The 10,393-nt window shown below is 34.5% G+C and overlaps 1 protein-coding gene across 5 annotated transcripts; it reads left to right on the top strand.

Moving 5' to 3' along the window:
* The first annotated feature begins 304 nt into the window (after positions 1 to 304).
* On the top strand, positions 305 to 8,855 carry LOC112522033 (exosome complex component RRP45A-like). Of its 5 annotated transcripts, none has more exons than XM_025131092.1 (10): positions 305 to 415; positions 835 to 969; positions 1,103 to 1,312; positions 1,899 to 1,994; positions 2,085 to 2,199; positions 3,622 to 3,702; positions 3,813 to 4,001; positions 6,521 to 6,756; positions 7,995 to 8,053; positions 8,484 to 8,855. In XM_025131092.1, the coding sequence occupies exons 2-10, from the start codon at positions 842 to 844 to the stop codon at positions 8,693 to 8,695; spliced, it is 1,326 nt and encodes a 441-aa protein (XP_024986860.1). In that variant the 5' UTR covers positions 305 to 415; positions 835 to 841; the 3' UTR covers positions 8,696 to 8,855. The 5 variants fall into 5 exon arrangements, with proteins under 5 accessions (XP_024986860.1, XP_024986861.1, XP_024986856.1 ...); XM_025131093.1 differs by having other exon boundaries at positions 835 to 978; positions 6,590 to 6,756; XM_025131088.1 differs by having other exon boundaries at positions 835 to 978.
* The last annotated feature ends 1,538 nt before the right edge of the window (positions 8,856 to 10,393 follow it).

Genomic DNA, 10,393 nt, shown 5'->3' with positions numbered 1-10,393 from the left:
AAATATTATATAATATATGTAAAGTATATAAAGATTATATATATAATTATATAATATAACTTAATTAATTGATATATATATATATATATTAAATACTAATAATAATTAAATATAATATATTTTTAAAATTGATTTGATATTTTCTAAATTTTAAACTCAACACAATTCCCAACACAATCAACACACCCCTATAAGGGGTGCCATTAGCACCCCCATTATCTATCGAGTATACAGGGTTATTTTGGTAATTTGGTAACGATCAATGTTGTAAATTGTAATTTCCATTGCACTGTGAACAACTTGGGGCCAAAAACCTCCTGGAAAACCCTCTTCCCCAACTTGCGATCACACGGAGAGGCACCGTCGTCGCCACTATTGTGACGGCTACCGGCGGCGTAGACCACTACGGCTACAGGCGAGTCCGGTTGATTTTTCAATTTTCATTTTACCTGTTCGACTTTTCTTTTTCTCTGTCTGTGTAATGCCTACTGAACTGCGCAAGGGATGCATAATCAGATTGTGTAGTCATAGGATGAAATTTGCTTCAGCGTTCTCTTATAGGTATTTATGAGTTTTATGTAGTTTAATTGGTTAAAATGTCTTATTATGGATGGTTATTGGGTAGGGGGCTTGGTAGAATTGAACATAGAACATCACTGTGAATGCGAAGTTATTTGGATCGTATACCATCATGTTTTTGGTTTGAATGCTATCTGTTCGCCTCTAGGTGGTAAGTTTCGAATCTTTTTACAAATTTGGGAAACAAATTGTAATCTGACAATATCACTACCATTATGTTTTACGGATCACTATAAATCAGTACATGAAATGCAGGTAGAAAATGGATCAGAGGCAAGCTAATTCCTTAATAATGACAGTAAATGAAAAGAAATTCATTGAGAGTGCGTTACTTTCAGACATTAGGGTTGATGGTCGGCGCCCTTTTGACTATAGAAACCTAACTATCAGGTTTGGCAGGTAACAAAAGCCTAATTTTCTGTTTCTTGGTTGCTTGCTATTGGAGTTTTCGCCTCGTAATGAGACATTACTTGTTAGAAACTTAAACGATGAATAGCTCCTTAACATTGGTTTAAAAGTGCAGCGAAGATGGTTCATCAGAGGTGCAGCTTGGACATACTCAAGTTATTGGTTTTGTTTCGGCCCAACTAATTCAACCTTATAGAGATAGGCCGACTGAAGGGACATTTGCGATTTACATCGAGTTCTCGCCTATGGCTGATCCTTCATTTGAGGCAGGTCGTCCTGGAGAAACTGCTGTTGAGCTGGGACAAATTGTAGATCGTGGTTTGAGGTATCCATTTGTTTGTGGGCAAATTGCATACTGTGGTCTGACTTCTATATTATGTAACTTACTTCCAAAACTTATATTTAGGTACCTCATAAGTCATACATTCAGACCGAGATACGGTACACAAAATAGGAATCAAACCAAAGTACAGTTGCATTTTCATGTATTCTTTGATGTCAAGCAAGTATCAAAATGAAGATTTTGAAAACATGTTGTATAAAATAGGAATCGGACCAAATTACATTGTATTTTCATGCAATTTACCATTTATTTGTCTACACAACTTTTTTAATTTCAGCATTATAAAAAATTGTTTGTTCCACATAACATTTTAACTTTCTTTTCCATGTACTTTTCACTTTTTCAAGATGTGGTTAATGTTTTATATAGTTGTGATTTAATTTTATATATTGTGACTAGTGAGCTTTTCATCTTATGAAATCCTTGAACTTTCTTTGAAGCAAAAAGGGGGAAACACTGCCATTACCTGTTTCTTCTTAGCATATTTGCGAGATTACTCCTTGAATATCTTTGAAAATGGATAGAGAATCACTCCTAGTGCATCTATATGATGAGATATATCTTGCAGGGAAAGCAGGGCCATAGACACAGAATCACTTTGTGTCGTTGCAGGGAAGTTGGTATGGTCCATCCGGATTGACCTTCACATTATAGATAATGGGGGGTAAGCTGTAAAAAGCCATACATATCTATGTGCTCGTAAATTTTTATAGCTACTGACTGTTCTTTGAGCATTTTATCTTTGTTAAACCAGAAATCTTGTTGATGCTGCCAATATTGCTGCTTTGGCTGCTCTTTCTACATTCAGGAGGCCTGAATGTACATTTGGAGGAGAAGATGGTCAAGAAGTAATAGTAAATCCACCTGATGTAAGCTTCCCTCTGCATCCTTACTAACAGAGTCTTAGTATTGGTTGATTTTATAGTCAACATTAATCTGCTTTTCTCATTGCCTTTGCCCCTTACCTAGGCCTCTCATGAAACTGAAATTTTGCAAGCTTCTGAAATATCACCTGGTTGCTGAAGCTATATAGTGTGGCACCTAAAGATTTTGTGGAACCTACGGTTTTTCCATGTCCAGGGGCGGTGCCAGGATTGAGAACTAGGGGAGCATCAATTGCATACAATCCATCAACTCGAAGAGCGCTTGAGTTCTACCATTTGTTTGGAACCATATGGTTTTAACCTCATTAAAGGGCCGTTTACCAAATGCTAACTAACTAAGCGCTTATTGGATCACTTACCTTATTGAATGAGCATGACAAAGAATGATTACTTGGTAAGAACAATGACAAAAACAGAATCTTACTCGATAAGTGGGGGTGGTGACGCTTAACCGGTAAGTAAGGGTGGTGACTCTTACCGGGTTAGTGGTTATAAAAGACGCTTACCACAACCTTATGTCATTTTGATGGCAGACAATCTTACTAGGTAAGGTAAGTGAGGGTGATAACTTTTGCGCGGTAAACACCTACCCAGTTAATGGTTGATAAACGACCCTTAAAAATGCTACTTCACCAAAACGTTTCTTTAGAAGCATCAAACAATTTCTGTTTGGAGATGAAATACATATTTTAATCCTATGTGGTCCCCAATTAAATGGAAATGTAAATGCAAATGGTTGAAGCATAAAAACCACAGCAACAGTTATGTGAGAGGCAGAGATGAAATACATATTTGAAATATTAAAAACAAAGTTAAATCTCAGGAGGAGCACATGCACCTTCTGCTGCTAACGTGGCTCTGCCATTGTCCATGTTTAAATATATTTGTATGTCAGATTAGCCCTTTTGTAGCGTCCCAAGTCCCAAGCAGGCAGACCCAATAACCTCTAAATCAACTTCAATCTATGGTGGAAGCTATTGGTATCCCACAACTTTGAGCTTTTAAGGAGCTCACATATCTACTTCCATTCAAGTGGAATGGGTTGTTACACCTTTGGAAAGGTCTGTGAAGCCTTTCTCTAGCCCGTTTGAATTTCTTTTTTCATATTCAATAAATTGAATTTAGCATATATATTGTTACACTATCCTTATGATATAAAGATAATAAATTTGTTTTTTTCTTTCTGAAGGATGAAGTAACTTATATTAGTATCATTATATTCTGTCTAAGGTTAGTGATCGTGGCTCAGTCTTTAAGAGCACATTGTTTCAGCCAATACCGTTATCTCATGTAAAATAAAGCTTTCCAAACTATATAGCTGTTAAGAAGTGCCTCATTCTTGATGATAGGTCTTGCTTTCAAGTAACCGTCTTTTCTTAACTAAATTGTCATGTGTGCATTGAACAGCTGTGGGAGCCACTTCCTTTGATCATTCACCATCTTCCGGTGGCAGTAACATTTGGGTTTATTGGTAAAGAAAACAACGTGGTATGCAAATTGAATTCTAAACACTATTCTGTCATGTAATAGCATGGATGAGAGTATCTACAAGCATTGCTTTTGGCTCTTGAATCTTCTAATTTATTTGGCGTTGTTAGGTGATTGACCCAACCCACTATGAAGAGGCTGTGATGGGAGGATCAATGACGGCTACACTTAATACAAATGGTGATATTTGTGCTATTCAGAAAGCTGGGGGTGATGGAGTCCTGCAGAGTGTTATAATGCAGTGTTTACGCATTGCTTCTGTGAAGGCAGGTGATATAACAAGCAAGATAAAGAATGCTGTGAGTCTTTTCTCCGTTAATCGTTATACTTGAGTATTAATGAGCCATTGCATGCTTCTATGCTGGTTTTTCGGAGATGTGTTTATCTGTAAACATGTTAAATATTGTTGATCTTGATGTGAAGATATATTGAAATGATTGGACATAAGTTTACCAACAACATGATACTTGCAATTTTCTAATAAAGAGAACATAGCTTATAAATCTCGATCCATATTTGACTGAGGGACTAGGGCACTTTGTTGTGGATATCAGTAAATATGAAGTTATTGAGTAAGTAGTTATTTGGTGATTGATAGATTGTCGCTATGTTCACAGTTATTTTCTGTATTATAATTTCTTGAATTACCAACTTCTATTATTGTGGTGTTGATTTTTATAAATAAAACCAGATGTTGTCGAAATATTAGGCTGCAAATTGCTACGGTGATCTTTTAAAGCCAGCCACTGTTAATACTCAAAGTTTATTCCTTGGCCGAACCACTTGTATCTCAAGTATTCTTGTTTATTGTATCTCCCATTTATTTGTTCAACAATATCTTGCCATTGTTTGAGTGCTTCTACAATTCTGCATGGAACACAATGGCACGCCATACAATTTTTACCAGTTGCAGTTTGTTTGGGTTTTGAAAGAACTGCTTTTATTTCTCAAGCAGTTTCCTGGTGTCCTTATGTATGCTGGCGCCACCTATTCAGTAAAGTAGGAATAAAATATTTTTGAGAATGGGTTTGAAGCATTTTTTCTTTGTGACTATATTTATTCTAATAATTAATTTATTCATGGAATTTCTCCTTTTATTCTTGAGCACTTCTCTAGCAAGTTTTTAGTTCAAGATTATTTTTGTGCCTATCAATAATCATTACTTGAAATTAGCGACCTTGGATTCCTGTTGCATATTGAGCTCGTGTTGCAGCTGCAACTGCTGTTTTCTTTCCAATTACGAAGCATGGCTAAGCGATCCGAGTTACATTGGGCCTAGTGCCCAATAAGGGCGGGAGTGCTTGGTCGCTGGGCTTTCCTTTTCCTCAACCAATTCGGAGAAGTTCTGGGAGTTACGAAGGAAGCTTCAAGATAATATTGGTCATGGGTACTTTTACCCAGGGGTAGCCTTCCTTGTCGCCTTTCATCTGGAGCTGCTGTAACTTCGGCTCATCATGCTCAGATACATGGGCTTTCAAATGCCTTATAATTTGAATTTATGTATTAGAAGTCTTTGTACCCTCATTGATACGGTCCTGAGGCTTCTGAACGATAGAATTAGAGGGTCCAATCTCAAAATATTCCTGTCTATATTGTCCTGGCTCCCTCGTGAAAGGAGAGATGCAAAAGTGATAGCTTATATAACTGCATTTTGGAGAAAGCAAAATTATAAATTGGAAGGCCTGTTCCCAAGGGGCCCAACGAATTCCTAAGTTCCCATTGAAATAGGATTCACACAAGATCTGCCTCTTGGCTTATGTCGAGATTGTAAATTCATCTGTAATTCTTCGATTCCTCGGGGACCACCTACCACTAGCCTTCGGCCAGAGGGGTTTATTGCACAGTAAATTCAATTTTCGTTCCACAAGTTTCCCTTCTTTTCATTTTGATATGGTCCACATTAGACCGATAGTCAAACATCTTTATTAAATTATATGTCAAGTCAAACATGATTTATTTTTGGGATGGAGAGAATAGGGTGAATGCATTATTTAGATGTGGAGAAAGGTTAAAATAGCGCAAGTGGCTTTAGAGTTTGGTCCGTTTTCTCTTTTTTCTGTAGGGTTAATTGTACAAAATAGCAACATACATTGGCCAAAGGTGTGCGTTCATGAGCCCATGCTAAAGTTTCAATCAATTCCTGCCAATCCACGGCGCTTTCGGACTAATAGGTTTCATGTTTCATGCCAATTCTCATTTCACGCAATGTACTTTTTTCCATGCAGAATACCAACGTACTTTCATTTCTATCAATTTTAGGCAATGTACTTTCCACATTTCACTCAAAACAGCAACATGTTTTAATGTTTCCATTTCAGAAATTTAAATATGTCGCCTAAATGGATGAAAAAGAATGTCTAAAATGGGAATTGCCTAAACTATGCTGATATTGTGTGTATTTAACCTTTTTCTATTGAGGGTCTATATTGTTTATTCAATTACCATACTGGGAGGAGTATCAGAGGCCAAATTTGGCCTATGTGTTGCCCAGACTCGGGTCTACAATCTAATTGCTATCATTGTATCGTTCTCTTGTGAGAGAAGGGAGTTGTTCCAATCTATGATACTTATTGGTAACTCGTGGCACTCTTATTTTCATTCTTATGCCTTATTATTGAGCTAAATAAATGAATTATATGTTCTGCTGCCATATTTGTGTAATCTTTTTGTATTGTAAGATGATTACTAGAATACTAATATGATAAATAATGGTCTCAGAGCTGGTAATTCACATGGTACTGCCCAACTTGAAGTGTGTTCATCTTATAAAATCTCACATTATCTTTCCATCACTGATCTATTTGCAATATATTTTCAGGTTGAAGCGTATAATACACAAAGATCATTACGGAAAATTAAACGTCATGATCCTTTGCCTGATGAACAGGGTTCCATTGATGTGGCAAAGTATCATATGGAAAGATTAACATTGGGGTCCGACGTATCTACTGCCGGTCATAGCAACATGGAAATTGGCAGCCAATCAAATGAACGTGATGAAACAAACAAGAAAAACACCACTGCTAAAGGCTTTAGTGGTCGGCCTGCAAGTTGGTATGGCTTCCATTTGAAATTTTGGAATTTCGTTTTTGGATCTTTGGCCAATATTTGAATTTTTTCATGTTAAAAAAAGTTATAATTGCTTGATCTTGACGAGGTTTCTTGTTCGCTTAAATTGGTGAGCTTGGTTTTGTAAAATGCAAACCATTGAAAGGCGAAGGATCGTATGAGATGGAGAGTTAAGGTGAGAAGTGTAAGAAGGGATCTGGACCCTTATTCACCTTTAATCTCAAACCCACCCATGAATCGTGCTTGATATGTGGATTGATGTGGTGCATCTCATCCTAATGTGCATCCAAGGGTAGAGATCCCTTCTTACCTTTCTCACTTTAACTCTCCTTTTCACCGGAACCCAACCCACCATTGAAAAGCCCATGTTTGATAACCATAAGCTAGCTTATTTTTTAAGCTTTTTGAAAATGCTCCGTTTGGTTTAACCCTAATAGGTAGCGTCTCAATCAACTCCATGGGTTTTTTGCCACTTCTTTTTTCCAACATACTCCTTATATTTTTCCCACTAATTTTTAATGTCATTTTACGATGTCATCTAGCTTATCTGTTAGTTTTCTAGCAAACATGACTAGTTCATCTATCGCCAACATCTAGCTTATCAACGATTAGCTAAGTTAGCTGGGTATACCTGTATAAGCTGGTTTGCCAAACAGCGCATGTCAAGAATCTATATCTGGTTGCCATGAAGAAACATGTCTATTTTTGTTACAACTGTTTAAGTACAATCTAAAATAGAAAAAACCAGATTCCGACGACCTCATTAGTCACCGGATTCTTTTATAGTCCCCTCGGATAAATGTCAGAATTTGATTACATTTCTATATACTCTCTGTGAAAACACGTGGAACCCCATTAGATTACTCTCCAGAAGAGCCCTTTTAGGGAGACAGGGGTTCCAACATACATCAAAGAGAAAGTGTCCAAGTCTAGCCGATGTGAGACTCTAACATGACCCCTCCAACGGAGCCTAGATGGGCAAAGATGTCCCGAGTGTTGAGTCGGGCAAAGATGTCCCATATGGTTGACCCTAGTCCTGATACCATGTTAGAATATGCGTAGCCCCCTTAGATTACTCTCCAAAAGAGTTGAGAAGAGGATCCAAACATATATTAAAGAAAAACTGTTCAAGTTTAGTCGATGTGGAACTCTAACATTCTCGTCTCTCAGAATTTGAAAGTTCATCGGAATTTAAGTTTCATTATTGTTTTTCCATTTTTCAGGGATCCATATTCGAGGGGAGTTGATGGTGACGCATTAAAAGCATCTTTAGCTTCTCGTGGTATGTTATTTCATAACCTTTTGTAACTAAGAACCATTACCTAACTTAGACCACATGCGAGACCCGAACAACCTGAAACCAATAACCCACCAAAAATAACACCGCAAATACCCATTTTATTCATCACTCTACTTCCCCATAATTTGGCTCTGCTCTTTGGGGCAGAGGTCAGGTCTACATCCATCCCAGTCTCAGACCCTACTTATAAGTGGGACATACCAGATGTGCTTGAACAACCTGAAACCAAAAACTCACCAAAAATAACACCACAAATACCAATTTTATTAATTATTGTACTTTCCCTCGATTTGGCTCTACTCTTTGGGGCAGAAGTCAGATTTGCATTCATCCCACCCTGAATCGTACTTCTAAGTGGGACATACGGGGTTTGGTTTTGATTTAGCCTGACATTCTATTTGACGGTGTGCAGTAACTGCACCTCCCGACAAGCACATAAAATCATCGAGACAAGTGAAAGCTGATGTGGCCAAATCTAGCCAACGATCTTCCGATACCAACTCATTTCAAGAAGCAAAGAAAATAGGATTACAAACAGATGAATCAAAGACGTTGAAAGATGCAGTGAAGCCGAGGCAGAAAAGGAGAATAAACAAGTCGACATCCAACTCCGCTGCAACTTAGATCAACGCTTGCCGTCTCTATATCGAACTATACAAATTACGATAGGTTCATGCCATTTTTAGTCGATTTGCTTTTGTTCTTTTTTGCCTTCTTTATATCCAACTATACAAATACGATACGTTCTCTAATAGTTTCTAAAAACTTTACCTCAGTTTTTTCCACATCTCTAATCGATTTTATTTAATGAATTTGTGTGGTTTTGAAAAAGTACGAGTGTTAAATTATTAGTTGATTTAAACAATGAACATGGTTATCATTTGATTTTAAGCTAGTTTTATAAAATTGGGTAAAATGTACAAAATAGTAACCTATTTTAATAAAATTTCTTATTATAAGATTGTAATTCCAGTTTTTTATATTTTAAAATGTACTTTGAAATTATTTTTTATTAAAATATTGTACTTTGAAAAATTTACTTACTATAGCATTGAGTAATTTTTTGATTTAAATTTACCTATTATAACATGTTTCTATGTCACCTCATTGTTCAAGGAGGTTGTTCACGCTACTATAACTGATATGATATTTCTTATTAAAATATTGTATTTTCAAAATTATTTTATTATAGCATCTACTAGTTATTATTACAAAATTGTACTTGTAATTTTAATAGTTTATTATTTAGACATTTTACATATTATTTAATAAATATATTAAATAAATTAGAACAATTTTAAATTATTCATTAATATACCAATATTAATAAAATTAGTAGAACACAATTTATCTCACTAACATTTTTAAAAAGTATGTATTTTTGAAAAAAGAAAATAAAAATTGTTACTTTTTTTTACCAAAAAAAATTATTTTTTAAAGAATATATCATACTTTGTTTAAAAAAATTTACTTGACATATAAATATAAATATATTATATTAATTAGTTTTTTTTGAATTATTTTTTAGTATAACAATATCAAAAAAATTATAGATTACAATTTGTCTCGCTAACATATTAAAAAACTTTAAAGGATATGTATTTTTTTGAACAAAATAAAATACAAAAGGTTATATTTTTTTACAAACAAAATAATTATATCGAAAACAATATACCATATTTATTTAAGAAATATCTTACATTTGAATATTTAATTTGCATGCAATTTAATAAGAAAAAGTCAAAAAAATAATAAATGTTTTTAAATCTTATCAATGAAAAATGAAAATCATTAAAATAATTGAAAATAAGTTTATTTCTTTTTTAATTTTAGTTATGTCATCAAAATGATGTGTCGTCTAGATCATCTCATTGAAGCCAAGCAAGTAAAAAAATAAAAGGGTTTACCGGTTTAAACGTATTAGGTTAATCATTGCTATAATTGGTAGATTTTTCAAAGCACGATACCTAATAAAAATTAATTTGAAAGTACATTGATGTAATAAAGAAAAATGAAAGTAAAATCTTATAATAATTTTTTTTATAAAAGTAAGTTGTTATTTAATGCATTTAACCCTATAAAATTCAAATGTTTTAATAAGTTGTTCGAATGTAAATTATAAGTTAAAGAATGTTGTATAATATACTAAACACATCGTATGGATATACTAGTTGGAATAGTTTATAAAAAGCTTTTTATCACTTTTTATAATTATAATTCTCATTAATATTAATTATATTTAATTATATTGAGTATAAACAAATATTAATAAATTTTAAATTTTACTAATGATTAATAAGTTAATCTCTTAATAGTTCTGTT

This window comes from Cynara cardunculus (assembly GCF_001531365.2).
Source record: "Cynara cardunculus var. scolymus isolate 2C chromosome LG 11, CcrdV1, whole genome shotgun sequence".
Taxonomy (NCBI): Eukaryota; Viridiplantae; Streptophyta; class Magnoliopsida; order Asterales; family Asteraceae; genus Cynara; species Cynara cardunculus.
This window is presented reverse-complemented; position numbering and strand designations above follow the sequence as displayed.